The sequence below is a fragment of the Arvicola amphibius genome, chromosome 5 (genome assembly GCF_903992535.2).
Source record: "Arvicola amphibius chromosome 5, mArvAmp1.2, whole genome shotgun sequence".
Taxonomy (NCBI): domain Eukaryota; kingdom Metazoa; phylum Chordata; class Mammalia; order Rodentia; family Cricetidae; genus Arvicola; species Arvicola amphibius.
The window spans coordinates 160249676-160271819 of NC_052051.1; the positions used below are offsets into that span (position 1 = coordinate 160249676).

Genomic DNA, 22144 nt, shown 5'->3' on the forward strand with positions numbered 1-22144 from the left:
AAGAGTGGTATTGCTGGATCCTGAGGTAGATTGATTCCCAATTTCCTAAGAAACCACCACACTGATTTCCAAAATGTTTGCACAAGGCAGGGAAGAAACTTCTGTCTACACGAAAGGAGCTCAAAGACTAAGGCTGAAGAAAGATAGCTTTGTGAAGACAAAGAAAGAGACCTTGATTTCTGATTCTGCCTTCTAAATAATTTAGATTAAACTTTCATGGCCTTAAGACAAGAATAACATGAAAATTTGTTAGACTAGACCTTGGAAAATAATATAGTTGTACATAGTTATTTTATGATAACTTTTATCTTTTTAATTCCAAAATTATATTAAGTTAAAAACAAAATAAAAGAATGTCATAAAATTTTATGTATGCCCTATTCCTTACAAGGGTTATATTCTGCCTTGCTTTCTGTCTCTATAAAGCATTACAGTTATTTTTTCCTTTGATTTTCATGTGATTCCCCCAGATCCTGGCCCAGTGACTGATTATAGTTATAGGAAAGGTGGAGATCCACTCAGGGGAGACCTTCCTGTCAACAAGCTTTGTCAGCATTGCAGTCCCAGGGGAACGGCAATGAAAAGGTGACATTTGGAAAATGAACCTGCTGATATTTGATGGGTTCAACAGCAAGTCTGACCTGCTACTGAGCTGGGGTACTGCTCTTAATGAGGGAGTTGGTCACTGGGAGTGGAGGACATGTACCTGAAGGAGGGGAGAAGAACTGAATGACGCTCCAAAGGGGATGAAACTACTCGGCTCTTGTCCTGTTCACAGACAATAATTGCTTTTATTTATAATTTGAATGTTCTAGTATGAAGCAGACGAAATGCTATGTGGGACTTGGCATCAACCTGAAATGCTTAGTCTAAGAATCCTGGGAAGACAATCTTGAGTAGCACGCTCTTGTTCGACAGAATTCTACTCCATACCCTTCAAAGAGATCAAATATCTGTTGGGAAAATATATTTCCAAGATCTCTGATTTCAGTTACAAGGTTTTCATGGAAACGTCATAAAAACGGATCCGGGCAGGATGAGAAGCAGGTCTGCTTGTCTCATCACTACAGCTTATATTTGAACATATTATGCTCATGATAATTTTGTAGAATCTGGTTTTTACTGGCATTTCTGGACTCAACACACAGGAATATTCACTAAATAGCCAAGTTCAATGTTTAAAGCATGTCTCTGACATTGGGCAAAAGCTACTATGATGTGACCAGGATTGCTGCCACTTGATGTATTAAAGGAATAAGGACAAGAATATGTCGTGTGAAAAAAATGATATCTTTAGAGAATCTCCTATAAAATGTGCTTGTATTGGACAGACACAGACTGGGACTGGAAAGATGACTCAGCATACTATCTGTTCCTCCAAAGGACCCAAGTTTGATGCCCCACACCCATATCAGGTATTCACAGCCATCAGTAACAGCGGTTCCAGGAAGAAATGGCATTTCTGGCTTTTGTGGGCACCTGTATTCATATAGACATTCACATAATTAAGAGTATTAACAATAAATTTCAAAATTACATAAGAATATAATCATGTACCAGTTCTAACTATTCTAATTAGAACTGAAAAGGCAGAAAAAATAAATTGAAGCACAGAAGATTTCTTCTAGAAGTACTGAGAGCCCCTTCACCACTCAACTTCAGCCTTGTATAATTCACATATATACTGGGATATACTTCTACCTACATAGTGTGTTCATAAATGAGTGCTCTACCTATATCTATGATAATTTGTTATTGAGCAGAAGAAAATTAATACCATACCTGCAATCTTGTCAGTGTTTGAACTTCATAATAAACTCAGGTTTGCCATTGGGATGATATTAATCAGATAAATTCATGTGTAGAATCCAGCTGGACTAAACTGCTGGCTCACCTCAGACTAGGCAAGCCTAACTCCAAGATGGCAAATAGAATGTTGGAGGCTAACACTTACAAAACTTTCTGGAAGTATAGAAAAAAATATAAGAAACTAGAAGACTCCTGGAAACCAAGTTACATTTAAAATTATACATGATATCTATATTGTCTGGATTCAAAGAGATAGAAAAATGAAACTTGGAAAATTGTCTTGTAATGGCAGATATTTCTAATATCTACAAGATATGATTTTGTGCACTTGCAGGCCTGATTAAAACACACTAATTTCAAATATTTTATCCAAATTAATGAAAGAAAATACTCTAACAAAAAGTTAGCTTTCCTCAATATTATGCAATATAAATTATGCCATTGCTTAAAATTTTATGTGACAATAATTTTAGGTTAAGAATAAAGACATTTGCTAATCATCCAACATATCATTTCACTGAGTCTCAAAGCCTACAGAACTCTACCAATTGAAATTTTCAAGTCATTAAAATGTGTTTTGTAGCTGCTTCTGAATGAAAGACAAAAATTGTTCAAAGGGAGAAGAAATTTTTACTGTTGTTATTATGAAGTTATTAACTTTAACAAGTTTTCAAGTTGTAAACCTATCAAAAATAAATACAAGTCATTATTATTATTTGATGAATTAAATATGCTAAATAGGCATTTACAATGAGGTATAAAGCACTATTCTAGATTATATTCTCATGGTTGTATTTTCCAGTTGTATATTATGAATGGATATGCATTCATTTTATAAAAGCAAAAGAATAATTTGTTCTCTGTAACACAACCTTTATTTTGCTGTCTGGGCCTGAATTGCACAATAAGGTGGCATGACTGATGGATATAAAAAGGGATCATTTTAAGAACCAAAACCACTCAGAATATTCTGAAATGCAAATAAAATTAAAGGCATTGTTTCTAAATCTGTGAAATGTAAAACAATGCTCCAGAAATGATGGAAATAAAGATTAAACAGAATTGTAGTCCTGAATATTCTTTTTTTGTTTATTTGTTTGTTGGTTTTTTTTTGTTTTTTTTTTTTTTGGTAAATCTGATTTACCAAGCAAAATGACTCTTTTGAAATTGCAAGCTACCTTTGATATCCAAATTTGCTCTAATATGATAGGTTAAATTTACGACCCCACTTAAAAGGTAGTTTGTTGTGCAGGAATGATTGAGCAACATAGAATAATTCTTATTGGTGCTGCCTAAGATTTGGCGAGATTTTAATTGGCATCAAATCAAATGCTACAAAGATCAAATTGAGCTCTGGAAACTTCCTAACATCTTTAGGTTATGACAAGGCAGACCTGTTCTGGTCCCCTCAAAGAGCTTAACTTCTGGACTCCTCTGTTTAACCTTTACTTAGAACTATTTACTTGGATATTTCATAGAAAGGGCCCCATCATACATTGGTAATTCCCTTATTTTCTTGTCCTACATGAATGTAATTTTCCCTATTCACTTTCACTGAGTGTTCCCCAAGTAGCTAGCATGTGGAAAAAAGATAAAGACAGTCAATAATACAGTAAATAAAACAGTCCAGGATGATACATGATGGCTGACTCAGAACCAGGTTGTTAATAGCTTCTCTTGTTCAAGAAACGAAAACTGCTTGCAGATGGAGCAATGTTTATTATGTAAAAGAATAAAAGTATACAGGATTTTACTCATATAAATAATTTTCACTCTAGAATTTCTTTTAGGAGACAAGGCACAACAAGATTTTACTCATATAAATAATTTTCACTCTAGAATTTCTTTTAGGAGACAAGGCACAACAAGCCTTTGAACACAGTCTACATTATTATCAAGAATGTGATCACACAAACATGGAATCCTGTCTTCATGATATCAAAATGAGAAAGTTAACGTGACTATACACATGTACTATGTCTACAAAAAAAACAAAAAAGTTTAAGGGTAAGCTGTAAAGGCAACTTCATTTCACAAAGCAACCTTTACCTTTTCCTGGGTTCTCTCAGCTGTTTGTTTGAAATGAAATTAATATCCTGCATGAAAGGAAGGGGGAGTAAGAAAAACAATGATTTCAATATCAGGTGATAGGATTAAGAAAAGAGATCAGACCTGGGATGTGATTCAGTGGTGTAAACACTTGGATACCATTCACAAGCGTGATTCCTATCTGTTTAAACATCATTTTCCTACCATTTTACAGTTTTCTTCTCTGAAATTTCATGACAACCTCTCCATTCATCTTTCAAGGGAGTTTTATTGATGCTTTCTCCCTGAGGACAGCACTCATGTTTCTTTCATTAAAATTTCTTTAAGCCGGGCGGTGGTGGCACACGCCTTTAATCCCAGCACTCAGGAGGCAGAGGCAGGCGGATCTCTGTGAGTTCGAGACCAGCCTGGTCTACAAGAGCTAGTTCCAGGACAGGCACTAAAGCTGCAGAGAAACCCTGTCTCGAAAAAAAAAATTTCTTTAAATGGTTTGTTAATTTTCTATTCAGAAAATTAAGGAAAATTTATTAGCTGGTCTTACGTAAATTTCTCTTGTTCAGTTTTCATCCAGGGTAAATTTGTTTTGAATATCTATTATGACAATTATATACAGCCACATTCTCAACCCTAATGTATTTTTAATAACTTCCTTCCGTAGCTAGTGATTTGAAATTCAAATTTCTTTCTAAGTTTAAAAAAGTATATACCATTTTTAAATTGCTTCATTTACAATTGATTTATGCAGCCAGATTTCTTTTGTAGTAAACATCTCAAATGTCTAAATGAGACCATTAATTCTTGTAAGCATATTTCAGACAGAACATAGCACACAGTTAAAAGTTGATAAAGAAATAGTTGTATCCTTGGTTTATTTTTAGTGACCCTTCACTTAGGTTAGAAACATTCTGCTCATTTGATTTATTATTTTAATTTATGGCTATTAAACATGATTGTGACTTTTTAGAGAAAGTCAAAATAGCTATTTTCTAGATTAAGGAACATATCTGAGCAAAGCACAAGTCTTTTTAACCTCAGAGGCTTAGAGGACAAAGCTTCATCTTTTATGTGGTCTTTATGACCCCTCTTCACCACCATCTTTCCACATGCTAGCTCTTCGTTGGAGGTTTACCAGCACTAAACTAACCAAACTCTTTGACAATCTACTCATATCCATAAACATTCCTCCATATGATGCATTTTCTCAATCACTTTGCTTTTTGAAAGCAGAAATATTTAAGGAAGTCCCCAAATATCCACTTCTTCCTTATTAACTTCTAATTAGCAGAGATGGAATTAACTGTTTCCCTTTTTCCATCATCACTTATTACAGTTAGCTTTACAAATCTTTTCCACCCTAGGTTGCAAAATGTTAAAATAATTATTAGTTATGACGCCTTACCATCTGAGGTCTACTTCAACACATGTGTGCATGTGTGTGTTGTGTGTTTTTGTGTGTGCATGTGTGTGTATATGTGTGCAGTTGTCATGTGTATGCAACACTTTCATATAGTTCACATGTATGTAGTGACCAGAAGGAAACTTTCTTCGGTCCTGTTCTTCAATAATCCTCCCATAATTTTTTGAGACATTCTCACTGTGAGATCTGAGGCTAGGTAATTAGAATAGGCAGGCTAGCAAGTGAGACCCTAATTTCGTCTCTCCATCTCTGCAGCACTGGGATTACAAGGTAGTAAAACAACACCTAGCTTTTTACCTGGGTTCTGGGCAAAATAAGCCTTTAATTGAATTATGCTCCCAGCCCTTCCAAATATTTCTAAATACTTTTTTTTGTGCAGTATATGATTTAGACGTCACAGCAGGCCTGGAGTTTACAACTGTTTTCCTTGATCCATGGACGAGAACATCTACTGTCTATATCATCTTATGAAATGTTGCTTATTTCACACTAGACACAGTGGTATCCTAGGAATATATATTGCATTAAGAATATGCATTAACTTCTAAATCATTCATTATGCCCATTACATAGAAAATGGGATTCATTTTGGTTTTATGATCATCAGGTGGGTCCCGGAAAGTTTGTTCATCTCAAGTAACAATTACTCTGAGACAAATATGCACTGCAGTTTATTCATGTTACATTGTGAAAGCACAAAGCACACAAAAGTTATTAGTAAAATATGCATAATTCAGTTATTTAAAGGGTAATATGATTTTGAGGACTACACAACTTATTATATTGAGTGATAAAAATGTCAGTGTAGAATAATAAAGGGATAATACAGGAGTAAAAGGTAAATGGCTATCCGAAAGGGAAAAAGAAAGCAACTATTACTGTCATTGAGTTGGTTAATACTATGGCAAGAAGACAAGAATGAGGGTCTGTAAGAGGGCATTTGTGAGAGAATCAGGTTGCTAAGCAGTAGCATGAAGCATTGCAGCTCAAATAAAACTAAACAGAGCAATTAGACTGGAGGCATAGCCTCATGAAAAAGAATCTTATTATAGCACCAAAGAGCCATGCTATAATTATTCTTCTGATTGGCACTAGACAAAGCTTCCCATTTCAGTTTCCAGTCAATCAAAAGAAAAAGTGAGATAAAATTTGTGATGAGTGTCTTAAATTACTGAAATTGTAGGTTTGCATTGCCCATACTCTAAAGAAAATGTTATAGTAATAAAACATACTTTTCATAGCACTGTCATGAGAAAGTCAAATATGGAGCATGAGGGAATGGAATGATCTAGCGGGGGAGAGGGATGGAGTCAGAAAGCATTTTTAAAGAATTTTAATGCATTTTAAATGAAATTTAAAGCATTTTAAATGAAATTATTTCTATCTGTGTGTTTCTTATGTTGGAAAGTGTATGTTTATAAGTTTGCATCTTGAGTTCACTTTTAAGTGCTGGTTGCTTATTTTTTTGAGTTGTAATATTTATGTAGCCTTGATATAATTTGTCCTGTGTATGCTTTGTGAAACTTTTTTATATTTAGTAACCTGTCTTCTAAATTAAAAAATGGGGTGATTTGAACGGAAATTATTTTAAATATTGATACAGTTTAAACTGAATTTTAAAGAATTCTTTCTACTCCTAAAATATATTACTTATAACATTTTTTCTTATAAAATAAGATGCTTTTATGCTTAATCCTGTAACTCTAGCATGTTTACTGTTTATTTGAGAACAGTGATCAGTTTTGAATTATTACTTCTCTAGTGTGAGGTAGCGTTGATATCACTTAATGTTCAGTTTGTTGAAGAAAAAAGTTTTATGTTGCTTTGTGTTTATTGACTATGTGAATTGATCACCTAGGTTTCTATTTGCTACTGACCTTTTTCCATTAACTTCCATTGACCTGTGCTTACAGTTCCTCATTTATAATGCATGACTATGATTTCTGTCATTTTAGAATATCTTAGCAACTTCAATAACTTTAACTTTGCTTTTCTACATTACACTTGCTTTGATTAATCTGTGTTATATACTTTTCCATATGAAGTTATCATGTCAATATTTACAAAAATAACAAAAAAATTATTAGAATTTTTAGTCAATTTTGAGACCATGACAACCTAGTAACACGGAGGAATCTTAAACACAAACTTCAGCATTTTGTCATATATATGCCTTCTTCCCATAATTCTAAGTTGCTTTCCATAGTTTTCAACATGGAGGATTTTATATGTAGTTTTATAAGTTCACTTATTATTTGTTGGCACTGATTTAATTGAGTGATTTTTAACAATGCTATTTGCCAAGTGCCATCTGCCACTATGTGAAAAAATGCATTGAGTTTTATACACTAAAATTTCCATGCCTATTGTTCACTAAAATTTATTGGTTCTCCTTTTCTAGTTTAACAAGCATTTACAACAAATAATTATGCCATCTAAGAATAGAAAACTTTGTTCCTTTTCTATGGGAAGTTTTTGTTAGTTCTTTCCAAGTTGTTGAAGCTTGCTCTCGTATTGGTTTATTGAGAGCTGTGCATGATCAATGCAGGTTGAATTCTGACAAAAGCTTTTTCTCTGTATTGCTTTAAATAGTCCTGTGATTTTTTTAATCTTTTACTGCTAATTATTCCATTAAATTTCAAACAAAACAACCTGCTCTTTATGGTGATTTCTTGTTATCATATATTTCTAATTAAATATGTTAATAGATTGCTACAAAATTTTGGATTTAGAGAAAATGTTAGTAGTTTTCTTTAAAGTATTTGTCTTTTTTGACATTGGGATACTACAGACAAAGGTTATTATGAATAAAAAAGGGCTATCACATTAAAGAGGGGCATGGAAGAGATTTGAGAGAAGGTAGTTGGTAGGAGCTGCAGGATAGAAAGGAAGATGCTGATGGGTGGAAGGGATATAATTCTATCTCAGATAAAACACTAAAACAAAGAAATGTAAGGACCAATTATTGTAAAAGAAAATAGTTAAATAAGATATAAAATGTAGGTTTCCTGTTGAACAATTCAGAAAATGTGTCATTTCAGGTTTACCATTTGTTGATTTTTCCCTCTCACTGAGTGGTGTTCCTGTCCATGGTTAAGCCCTCCAGCATTTATAATTTTATCATGAGCATAGTGATTGTCATGAGTAAACTTTATAATTTTTGCTTTGAAAAATGTTTTGCTGTGTTTTGCTTCCTTAGACTGTATTGTCAAAGCTATATCTGTGGTGATCGGTGGCTCATGCTTTAGGCAGGATACTCAAGCCTCAGCTATGAGGTGATGCTAGTTTGCCAGAGCCTGTCGCTGTCACCCAAGACCTGTACTGAGCATGTGTATATCATTAACGGTATCTTCTGACTTTCTCTTTGAAGTGTGTCTTCCTTACTCTCTGACAGCCCATGATCAGTGCCAGCTACTTTCCCTAGGCTTTCTCGTGTTCCCGTGAGAGTGAGTCTGCACATACCAGGGCCATTACTATTGTCGCTATGACTGCAGCTCCCCCTAGTAGAAAGAGGTGCATTTTGTTTTGACAAATTATTTGACTCTCTATTACAAACAAAGTGTTTTGTTAAGAGACCAATGTGATCGTGTCTTTTGTGATTTTGTGGTTTGATGTTTGTGGGAGGAATATATAGTTACAGATTACTGTTGTATATAGAGGAAATGGAAGGAAAAATAGACATTTGATCATAGCAGTTATGATAGACTTTCCTGTTTATATCCCTATTATTTCCATCACTTACAGGACATTTTCCAGTTGTTTGTTGATTTACTTTTAATCTCTTCTTTCATATTTTGACTTAAACAGTCTTTTCGTTCTATAAGCATACCAAGGGTTTCTTCCTCAGTTTCTTGTACCAGGTGTTTTTGTTTTCAAATATGAAATGATCTTCTGCTTTATCTTTGAAATTCTTAGAGGCTGCTCCTTGTAATACTTCATCTTTGTCTCTCCAAGCTGCAGCAGTTTATCTTTTATTCTTATTTTCTTTTACAGTAAAATAATTGATTTCATGGCACTTTCCTAGTCATTTAAGCTTAAGACCAATGGTAAACAGATGTAGCGTTTAATAATTTTTCTCCACCACTGAATCCCCAGTGAAGAAAAAAAATAGTACATATTTAACAAGGTGTAGAAAATCATACAAATTATGAGTCTGAATTCTAGATCAGTCTGACAGGCAGGATATGTCAAAGACTAAAATTTTCTTGCAAACTAACCATTCACAGCAGAAATGAAGAGATTTTCAATAAGCAATGTCCAAGACAAATCACTGCAAGCACATTCTTTATCCCTGAACACTCCTATAGAGAGCACATGATTGCTACTGTAGTATAAGAAGAGATTAAAGTTGGAAATTCATATTATATGGAATGAGAAGTGTCAGGCTGATGATTTATGACTATAATTTCTACACCTGAGTAGCTGAATTGAGAGAACCCCAAATTCACAGCCAGTTTGCGCCACATAATAAAATATAATCTTAAGAATAAAATAAGGCTATACCCCCAGATAAAGAATTATAGTCAATTAGCCGGGCGGTGGTGGCGCACGCCTTTAATCCCAGCACTCGGGAGGCAGAGGCAGGCGGATCTTTGTGAGTTCGAGACCAGCCTGGTCTACAGAGCTAGTTCCAGGACAGGCTCTAAAGCTGCAGAGAAACCCTGTCTCGAAAAACCAAAAAAAAAAAAAAAACCAAAAAACAAAAAAAAAACAAGAATTATAGTCAATTAATGACTCCTAAGAGAGAGGGACTTAGTTTGTTCCAGAAACAAGTCCCTGACAGCTTATCCAACCCCCCAAAAGTCAACCCCAATCACAGATACATATAAGCAACAAACACTAAATGAACTTAGGATATGGTTACATACATGTAACACTAACAATTAAAGAACAAGAGACCACAAAAATAATAAACAAGTAAAGCAAAACAACAAGATAAGCAAGGAGGAAAACTAATTTAGATTTCTTTTAGAGATGACCACTCATCAATAAATGATAGACACCCTTTCTCGAATCATTCAAGTGTTATCTTTGTTTCAAAATCTACTTAAATTCTAAATTATAGGAAATACATAGTTCCATAACTCTCCTTGCTATGTTATATGTATATTCATTTTGTCGGCAGTAAGATTCAAACTTACGGGACAATATTTTTGTCTTATGCAACCTTACATCCCAAGACATGAATAGAGTACCTGGCATAGAGCAGACATTCAATATGTATTTGTGACCAAATTACCAGTCTACATAAGCAGTTGAAATCCTAGAGAAGATGCCTTGTTTTCATATAAAAATGGTAAGTTAAACCATAAAATAGTGTCTTGCTAAGCATTTTGATTCTTTTATTTGGGAGGAAAACAGCGTTGTATTGGCTGGAGAGTGTCAGTTAGGGTGTGGCACTGCTGAGCAGGAAGGTTGCACCAGTTACTCTTCTATTGGTTTGATAAAACTCAAGGACTCTTACAGAAGAAATACTTTATTTGGGCTTACGAATCCAGAAGGATTAGCGTTCAAGATATGGAACACAATGGACCGACATGGAAGCTAACAACTTACATTTGAACTCCAAGCAAAGAGCAAAAAGAGTTAACTGGAAATGATATCTTTAAATCTCAAAGTTGAACACCAATGACATATATCTTCCAATAAGGCCACATCCCCTGACGTTTTGTATAAGTCAGGGATTCTATTGCTGCGAAGAGACACTAAGACTACCATGATTCCTATAAAAGAAAACATTTAACTGAAAATGTCTTGCAGTTTAGAGGTTTAGTCCATTGTCATAGCAGGAAGTATGGTGGCAAGCAGGCAGACATGGTGCTGGAGAAGCAGCTGAGAGTTCTACATCTGGATTGGCAGGCAGCCACTGGTCCTGACTTGAGTTTTTGAAACCTCAAAGTCCATGTCTAATGACACACTTCCTCTGACAAGGCCACATCTACTCCAGCAAAACCACATACCCTAATACTTCCAAACAATGTCACTCCTTATGAATCTATTGGGACCATTTTCATTCAAACCACTACAGACTCTGCAAACAGTCTCTGGCCCAATACTTAAAAACTAAAGAATATGGGTGATATGCTATTCAGATCACCATGAAAGGTTCTAGCCAAAATTTCATGGAACATATAAAATGTTCAGCCCTCCACAATTTCTTTTGTAAGGACAGTATGAGTCACATATGTTGGTTCAAGTCTATGATCCCTGAAATTAGGACCTAAGATAGGAAGATTGCCAATCATTTGAGACTATCCTGGGCTAAATAGTAAGGCTCTTTCTAAAAGCATAAAAATGAATGTTATGGCTTTATATTTAATTTAATTCACTGCTTGCCACTTATCCTAAGTCTGCTTTAAGGGTTTTAAAAACATAACTGATCTTAATGATACACAATACCAGTGAAATTTTAGTATGCAAATTCTTTCTTATATGATCAAAATAGGCAGAATTGTATTGGCCATTTTATGAAATACCAACTCAAATTGTCATTAGAGACATGCAATGTAACTGTTATAATCTATTCACTAATGAAAAAATCAAAATGTCCATAAGCTAGTAAACTATTGAGCAGAAAATCAAACTTTTTTTCTGGTGGTAGATTAATATCAACATGTAAAATACCTTACAAAGATTACAACAACTTCAGTTTGGGGCTATCTGATCATATTTAGATGTAAATATATGGTTGGTAGTCTTTTCATAGTTGGATTTTATGGCTTATTAACTATATGTCAAGTAATATATAGTTAACAAAATGGGATAAAATAAAACTGTATATCATGTAAAATAAAATACTACAAATTCATTATAACTTATTCTCTATGAGTCACTGTGTAATTTGCTAATGAGGAATTAGAATTGTATTGAGCTTTTTCTAGCAGTGGTATGCAGGCTATACAATTCCACACTTCTGGGTATAGTGGTTTGCAATTATCACCAAAGATAAATTCAGGCCACTTGTTTATGGCTATATGAAGGTCATATTGTATATTCTTTCAGTTATTATGGAGCTTATAGTTTACTCCTGGAATTTATGCAACATCTACATACCAGCATATTTAATGATCATTCCTGTTAATGTGCTGAGTAAACAGCTAATGCTATCTATATTAACACTGCTAAAGCTTGTCTGATAAACATCATTTCATAAATACTGCTATCGCTTAAATCAGAGCAGCAAATGCACAATTAACCTGAACAGAAGAAAAGTACCCACTCAGCACCTTAGAATGGATCTGGTTGAGTTATGACTCATCTAATTTTGCAAAGTCGCCATAAAAATGAGCTTTCCAGTTTGCAGAAGTATAACTGGGATTTACAACAGATGATTCAGATAAGGAAGAAAAATAACTTTTGCATTTTATCAGAACAGGAGCGTTTTATTCTGGCTATGAATTTTTCCCTCTGTAGATTTCATCCATCAAAGAAATGTCTCCACAAGTTGTCAAGAGCCCAGCTGTTCCCCAGGGACCTCTACACACGTGACTTACCTTGTGAAAGTTTCTGAAATAAGCTGCCTTTTCATCTGGAAATTTTTCTAGCCTTCTGGGTCCCTTGCTAGAAGCCTTCTTAAAAACCAACCAACATCGTCTGAAAATCTGAAATAAATAAAGGCATCTGATTATCCACCCTTTCCTATAAACTTACTGACCTTTGAGGTTTTATCTATTCAACCAATCCATAAGGAACGAGTTTGTAAAACCCCATTTACTTCATAGAATAGCTTCTTTAAAGAAGTGTGTGACTCATATAAACTACAGCACATCTTAAAAACAAAATGTATCATGTAAAATTCAATGTGTTAATCAGTTTATTTTAATAATTTTTAAGTAATCACTTAGTTGTCAGTACTTCATGCATAATGGCAATTCTTTATTTCATATCCCTCTGCAGTGTGACTTTATTCAGGTTAAGCAAAATAAATACATACTGCTAGTTTTCTAACTTTAAATAAAAAATAATATTTATAATTGTCTTAAACAACTTCAGGATTATCAACAAATGGTCATGACATAATTTAGAAAATAGTAAGAAATACAGTTTTATATTGGGCACATACAACTCCCTGGCTTTACAATTTTATATTTACTAGAATATGCTAAATATTTCTTATGTAAAATGCTATCTTTAAAATTCTATGTGTACATCTAATCCTGATTACTACTTTTAAACACGTACTGTTATGTCCATCTTATGATGAAACTAAGAGACAGGACAAGGCTTGAGTACATATCTTCCTGAACCTGTAGTTTTAGCTTTTAAAAGTACCGTTGATTATTTGAGCTCACTTTATTATTTTTGGACCATGTTCTTATTTTATAGAAACAATCAACACTAATCTTTTAGGTTGCTCTCTCACTTTTACTGTATAATATTACACGGTCTCTGTAGGTATGTTGAAAAGTAAAATGTATTTTTTTTTCCAAAAATGTATTTTGTCCAAAGCAATTGAACTTTCTTGGTAATTTGAAATGGACACAACTTTTTAATGTCTAAATTTAGCATATTTTATTTCATGCAGAAATATTCTTCAGTAGCATGAAGAGAGATTTCATCAAAGGTAATTTTACAAATCTTAGTCACTGTGTTTCTATTCTGTGTCTTTATTTAAAGTGCACATTTGCCACAATCCCTTTTCTGTTAGTAGAATACATACATGAGTGTTATTCTTACCAATTATTCCTGTGAATATTTTTCTTACTCATTGAAAGACAGCATTTTCCATGTTAAAAGGCATTCTCAGAACAATCACAAATGAATTTTCCACTAAGAGCAAAATAAGTAGAATAACCATCTGAACACTCACTCCCTCTGTGCCTGCTGTCTTTCTTAGATCTTTTACTATAACTTTGAAAAATACATCAGAAATGGTGTTGAGCTCCAAGCATACAATAACATGTCTGCCCATCTCTGGGATTAGATATATCTTCCTTATCAAAGGGTAATAGCTGTATACCTGTAAATGAGGAACTGATCAATTTCTTTAGAATGATTGGTTTGCTTTGATACATGGCGTTTAGCACATGGCACTGAATTTCTTTGTTGAACCTTTACCGATTCCCACTTCCAAAATGAAATTATATTAATGATTACAATATAGAATCAGCATATGATTTATTTGGCTCCAATTAATGAATTTCAGTCATTTTTATCCAATCCATTTCTCTTTCTCATCTTTCTCATTTTTCTGCTTAAATCCTTCTTCCCATCAAACTCCTTTCTATATGCACGTCTTGTACTGCATGTGGACTCATTAAGCTTAATTAGTTTCTTTCCACAGCATGGGTAGGAAATTATTTACTGGAGCAAGGGCAAATTACCAATGGCTGTAGCAATGAAAAATAACACCGTTTTCCTCAGAACCATACACTGCTAGTGACTTCAGGAAGGGTTAGAACATCTTGAGTTTCTCCCCTAATCATGACAAAATGTATCAAAAATGTTAATATATAATAAAAGACAAAAAGACTGTGAAAAAATTGGTAAAGCTTTTATATTTTTATCACATGTCTTTTACTTATTTATCACACAACTTCAGCATTACTTAGTGCTCAGAAAGCTTGTAACTGAGGGGGATTTTAACAAGAGGGGCCAATGGTCTAGTGTACAGAAAATCCTCCATAAGGTGTTGCCCATCTTTCAGGTTACTTTATCCTACTGATAGGTGCTATTTGCTACAGATAGTAAAGCTGTACATGATAACATTTCTTTTTACTATAGGAGCTCTGGTTCCAACATATTGCTGTGGGAACTCTTTCTGTATATGGGCTGCTTTTTTCGGTTAATGAATAAAGCCGTTTCAGCCAGCAGCTTAGCAGAATAGGGCAAGGCAGAAATTCCAAGAAGAAAGATGAGGAGTGAGTAGGCAGAGTCAAGGAGAATCCGTGGAGCCACCACAGGAGACAGACACAGAAGACAGATGCAAGACAGAACCTTACCAGTAGGTAGGCCACAATCATGTGGTAATACACAGGTTAAAAGAAATGGGATACCTTAAAGTATAAGAGCAGAATAGGGTAAGGCAGAAATTCCAAGCAGATAGAAGAGGAGAGAGTAGGCGGAATCAAGGAGAAGCCATGGATCCACTGCAAAAACTGACACAGGAGGCAAACACTGGACAGAACCTTACCAGCTGGCCACAACAATGTGGCGATACACAGATTATTAGAAATGGGTTAATTTAAGATGTAAGAGTTAGCTAGCAATACGCTTAAGCGATTGGGCAAACAATATTGCAGATAATATAGTTTCTGTGTGATTATTTCAGGTCTGGGCAGCTGTGAATGAATGAGTAACCTCTGTCTACAACACGTATTCAAACATTATAGTCAGATACAAATATTCTGCATTAGTGTACCATTTAAACATTTCAAACAATGCATAGGAAATAGTATTAATAATCTCCTAAGCATGGGCTTAGATTTAACAAAATGTGCTTAAAATTTCAGTTTTCCTCTCCTTAGATACACAAAATTTAGATGCTACACTAAATCCTCTAGACATGTGTTCTTAAGTTTTTCAGGGAAAATAATGATTTGTATTTAGGATTAATGTTAAGGTAAAACTAAGTATGTTAATAGTATTCCACAGTGCACACAGAGGAATTATTAACTAACATAGGGCAGCCATATACAAATCAGAAAGATATGTTCTTAAAACAGCCTTGATGAGCAGTTCTGAAAAACATGCATATTTGCCTCTATTTTCTTATAAAAACTGGCTTGCACAAATACAGTTTTAAAGGTCTCACATGATTCTGATAATTAATTAAATTAATGTATCTGAAAAATCAACTATATATTAGTATATCTGTTCAAACAAAGTGTTAAAATGTTTCATTGAATACAAATATTTGCCAATATTAATATTTCATGATGTTTCTAATATATTGAGCACTGTAGGTGTGCATGCTTACTTTTAGAAATGCACACTAAAAATGAACTTTATTCTCTTCATAAAATTACTCTCTTCATAACATAAAATGAAGTAATTTTTTGCTAAAGAAATCATCTTATTTAAGCTTTAATAAAACTATTGTATTAAAATCTAGAGCACTGTGTTGCGATGTCTAAAAGAATAGACAGCTTTCAGGTGAGGTTATTATAATAATTAAATGTTTTGTCTCAAAAAATTATGTAAGTTTATATTCAAATTTGTTTCTCATCCATATGTTCATGTCATCTTCTTCAGGAAGACGGGGACATCCTTTAGGTTAGAGAGATGTCCTGAAGAAAACAGCTAAAGTGCATTTGAAAAATAACCTATCCTCTTATGAGAAATTGGTGGAATTTGGGTACTGAGTTCTGTCTCTCCAAAATTCATACTCTGAAGCCAGGGTGATGTTATTTGGAGATATAATAGTCTTAAGTGGGGACATGGAGGTTAGTTTTAATGGAGGGATTGTGTTTTCAAGAAACGGTCATGAATAGCATGCCTCCTCTCTTTTTGCTTATTCAAAGAGCAGAGAGCACATAAGCAGATAGTGATAAACCATAGTCTATCAGCCAGGAAGAAACCCACTCCAGCACCCTAGTCTCAAATATGCATCTTGCAGGACAGAGAAAAAATGGATTTATATCATTCAAGCCATGTAATGCCTGATATTTTATTAAGATAGTTTAGACTCGTTATTACAGATGCCATAGATAGTTTAGATAGATAGATGATAGATATAGATAGATAGATAGATAGATAGATAGATGATGATGATAGATAGATGATGATGATAGATAGATAGATAGATAGATGATGATAGATAGATAGATAGATGATAGATAGATAGATAGATAGATAGATATAAATATAGATAATAATTTATTTGCAGCAATGATAGGGTAGTGCTTATGATAATAGTTGAAATGACAATATTGTGGAAGTGAAAATCATTCCCATGAATCTGAGCAGAAATTCAATTCATACTAAACAACAAATTCTAATATTATGTACAAGGTGGTATGTATATAGATAATAAATACTTCTGGTTTTCATGAATGCATTGAAGTTTTTTACTTTAAGAAAATTGAGATGCAAATCTTCACTAAAACTATTTTTGTTCTTTTCTACTGGGAAATTGTTTCCCCTGTACTGTTAGTCATTTTATTGCTCACACCTTGGTAGTCATCATGATAGTAAATTACTCCTTAAAATATTCATAGAAATCCATATATATGTAGGCATTCCAGTGTTCATTTTGTATTACTATAGTTACTTTAATTTAATAATTGAGCTAAATATGAGTCAGAAAGCATGCACTGTTATTGCTGAACAAGTGATACCAAATAAGATGATAGATCCACCTATTTAAAGAGCATCCTCTCCTTCAGCTGTTATAACATTAATAGGTCAAATGACCACATACACACAAGCGTAGTTTTTAAAGGTTTCATGAAATAAACACTTTACAAACTTGAAAGACCTGCCACTTATTTTTGGAATGGCCTTGGATTTTAAACAAGTGCTGAAATTGGTACATAAAGCTCACATATATTTAATCCAGTCTTTAATATTAAAAGATATTAGTATTAATGAAACCTTGTATGGTTTTCAAAATGAGGTCAAGACACCAAAATAATTGATAAAACGATTAAGAAAAATTAATTTTATTGAGAATTTAGCTTTATTTTTCTTATCCTGTTCTTTAACAGCAACCAGGACCACATTCTAAACCTGCAGTCTGTAATAATTTCTTAGACGTTGTGAATTTTTGTTGTTTGCTTTCAAAAATCTTGACGGTTTTGAGGTACACTAGTCAATTATTTCCTACAAAATCCATTAATTTCTCTTTGTCTTGTTATTCCTGATAACTAAAATTCTAACGAAAATCTGACAGCAATGTCATGAAAATATAATTTATTGGGAAAACAATATGAATGAATCATAACTGTGGACTAGTTATTTTTAACACATTTTAATTGATAATTTAAAGGTGAAAACAGAATCACTTAATAAATATTGATTTATTTCCTCTTTAGTCATAATTCCTAAATGCTTTGAATTTAAATAAAAGAAAATAGTAACTAAGACCATGGTATGGAGACATTTCATGTGTCGCCTGTTTTATTAATGGAAGCAAAATTATGAGTCATGAACTAAATGCCTCCTCCACCACAAGAGTAGGAAGTGAATGGGGAGGAGATCTCTCCCCTTTGACATTTTCATCAAACCGGCTTCTATTAGTGTAGCCCTGTTTGGAACTGGAACTGGAGCTTAAAATTAGTATGTTGGAAAATTTACATATATGAGCAAGGAAAATGACTGCTGGGAGCTAGAAAATCACTTCTATGAGAAAATATATATCTAAAAAAAGGTTTATCTAAAATGAAATGTGAAAATCTTTTGAGGAAATGAAATAAAACCCATGATTGAACTAGCACCTTCATGTTTTTGCATCCCAAGAGGATAAGCAGTTGGTTTGGGAGGTCCTTTTGTCTGTGTGTTGCTTTTATTGGTTAATGAATAAAAAAACTGCCTTGGCCTGATAGGGAAGAACCTAAGTAGGTGGGGAAAACGACTGAAAGCTATGGGAAAGACGGTGGGGAGAGACACCATGGATCCTCAGCGTGAGACAGACATCGGTTAGAATCTTTTTCTGCTAAGCCACTGCCACGTGATGATATACAAATTAATAGAAATGGGTTAAATTAATATAAGAGCCAATAACAAGCTAAAGATAATAGGCCAAGCAGTGTTTTAATTAATACAATTACTGTGTGATTATTTTGGTTCTGGACGGCCAGAATGAAGGAGCAACCCTCTGCAGCAAGCAGTAATGAATGACCTATGAGCCTTATTTATTTATTTATTTATTTATTTATTTATTTATTTATTTGGAAATTGTTCTATTCTAATTTGATAATTCTTGCATCTCAAGAGCATAAATAATTGCAACTATTTTGGTTTGAGCTGTATAAGGACAAAATTTATTTCTTGAAGAAAGTCTTCTTGACAAGTATCTGTTAGCAGGTGACACTTTTGCAGGTTACATCATTGTTTAGGGAATTCTGCACACTCTATCTTGGAATAAGAACTGAGAATTTCACCTCTTTCAGACACCCATTCTAAATAAGCAGGTTGCCTTAGCAACCTGGCTATAAGGTGACCTCAGAGCCCTGTTGGTGCCAGAATTCTAGAAGTCCTACGGATATCAGCTGGCCCATTCTATGGTTTCCAATGTGTTAGTTGGATGGGCAGCTTGCCATAATTACATCTGATCAAAAGTTTTTGCCACATGGCATTTTTTCCTTTTAGCATTTTCTCCATTTCAAGGTGATTTTATACAAAGCTATCCTTCCCAGTTAAGACTTACCAGGAAAAAGTCGATAGCAGATTTCTTGGCTTCAGATCATAGCTGTAATTATGCCATTTAGCAAGTACTCATTCACAAATTTAATATATTCATGTCAGATTTAATAGATCTATTCCATCACAAGCCATTGACCTAATGAACCTTGCACATCAAAATAGGATATCAGTACTTAGAAGAATTTTTGATTATAGGAATTGTCAAAGTGATGGTTGTTGTGATATTTCATTTGTATTTTAATAAATAAAGCATGCCTGAATATTAGAGAGTAAAACAGTCTCACTAGTCAGCCTTACAGACCAGGCAGTGGTGACACACAGCTATAATCCCAGTTGAAATACTAGTTTGCCATAGAAATCAGGTGGTAGTGGTGCAGGCCTTTAATACCAGCTCTAGAGAGGAATTTAAGATAGGAGGAGACAGCTCTCAGGCATAGTCTCATTCTGAGATTCCTGGAGGCAGGATTGCCATTTCAGAATGAGGTAGTAATAAGAGCCAGTGACTGCTTGGTTTGCTTTTCAGGTTGAACCCCAATATCTGTCTCTGAGTTTTTATTAATCATGCTACAGACAGTTTGCCACAATAAAGAAAGTCATAGAATATTTTTCTCTAGGGATTCAATATATATACAATGGAACATTTGAGTTTTCTCCTAAAAGCAAGATTCCTTCTTCCTCCACATGTACACACACATACACATAAAAGTACACATAAATTACACATTGATATATAAGATTCATTTATCCAAAACTGTATTTGATGAAAATAAAAAACAAATATGTAAATCCCACTCTGAAATATGTATGGCAGGACTATGCTATGTGTAACTTCCATCAGCTAATAGAGGATCTTTGTCCTACTAGAGAAGATCATTTGGTGTGTTAAAAACAACCATTAGAAAGAAATACGTTTAATTACTTGGTTATTTAGATGTATTATGGTTAATATGAAAGCAACTAATGCTATTGATTCAGACTTAATTGTTGTTAAGCTTGTTTTAATATAAGAAATCCACTTATTTATCCATCCATTCATTGATATATTGCTTAGGTAAATCTTGAGAGATTTCATAGATATAGTAATAAAAAACTATTCACAATAAAAACCAGATATATCTTCTTATAGAAAGAATTCTTGCACTGTTGAATGTATCCGTTAATTATCTATCAGGCAAGTGGTAGTTGATAAATAAATGCATTTGTGCGTAGCTAAGCACTGTGGAAATAATTATAGCACAGAGATGGGTTTTGAATACCAGACCTACTACGTCACCCTTCCTCCCAAGGACATTTTATTACAACATTAGATCAAGTAGGAGAATGTATGGTGCACACATCTGGTTACAGGAGGCTTCTGGATGAGACCATTGAGATGTAAATGTGTTCATGGGTTAAAAATAAGAAAATTAAAATGGACTAATATCAATTGGGAGGTCTTAATTAGAACTGTGGCATCTCAGGCATGTCCACAGTTAAGCTTTTTACTTGAGATGTCTGGGAGTTCGCCTTATAAATTGTGATTAGAACTACAGCCACCTCTTGTGATCCTGTCTGATCCTTTCCTAACAAGAGGTTTGAGCTTTTTTCTAACCATCACAATTTTAACAAATAAAAACTGTCACCGACAGGCACTCTTCAGTTTAAGCCATAAAACAGATGCCACTCAATGGGATCCTTCATGTAATAGCAAGGTGGCTTGAATTATGTTTCCCAGATTTAAATTCTAATGTCTCCAAATAAATTTAATCCTTCTTCATTCTAAAATAGATAGTTTGTATCTAGCCTGAGGACTGAAATTTTTCTAACTGCTTCAAGAACTTATAGAGACCCAGTGAACAGGGAACCAGAGTAAGGGAGAAAGAATTTGCAGTTGTGGGGGTGTCTCCTGCTCCTGTGTGATGTCATTAGAAGCTCTGACCAGAAGAGGGTGTCAGATTCCCTGGAGCTAGAGTCACAGGCATATGGACTGCACAGTATGGATACTAAGAACTAGATTCAAGTCCCCTGAAAGAGAAGTAAGCATTCTTAACCAGTGAGCCAAGTCTCGGGATTGCCTCCCAATGTCTCTTTAAAAAGCATGTTACTCTTCTTTTCCTAAATGATGTCACACAGTTTCAGGTGAATTCATGACACAAATATTAAAATCTTTGTAAATGAAACTTTAGAAAGAGCGGGTACTAATTGGTTTGACGATGACCTCACACATATTGGTAAAACAGGGTGCTAAAATATAATAAGAAATGAATAGAAGGAATTGAATCAACTGAATATTTATATTTATCTCAGGAATGAATGTTCTAAGAAATGAACATGAAGTCATTTCAAAGGTCTTTGCCATATGTCTGACTGCAACAGTTTCAAAAGACTATCAAATTCAAGGAAAAGTGGGAGACTCGAACTGCCACTGATAAAAAGGAACTTAACATGTGTCTAGGAGGTTTAAGGTTTTACTAAATTCTTAAAGCTTGAGGAAATCTGAAGTAGAAGGGAAAGAAGACAGCTCACCCCTAACAAAAGAAAATAAAAGGATACTCGGCTATGGCAGAGACAGTGAGCTGCTCTTTC

At 34.1% G+C, this 22144-nt stretch overlaps 1 protein-coding gene across 1 annotated transcript in view; it reads right to left on the reverse strand.

Moving 5' to 3' along the window:
• Dok6 (docking protein 6) overlaps positions 1-22144 on the reverse strand; it is a 309537-nt gene that overhangs the window by 193914 nt on the left and 93479 nt on the right. The window contains exon 2 of the mRNA XM_038331279.1: positions 12769-12876. Coding sequence (XP_038187207.1) covers positions 12769-12876 — 108 coding nt within the window. The remainder of the gene's footprint in view (positions 1-12768; positions 12877-22144) is intronic.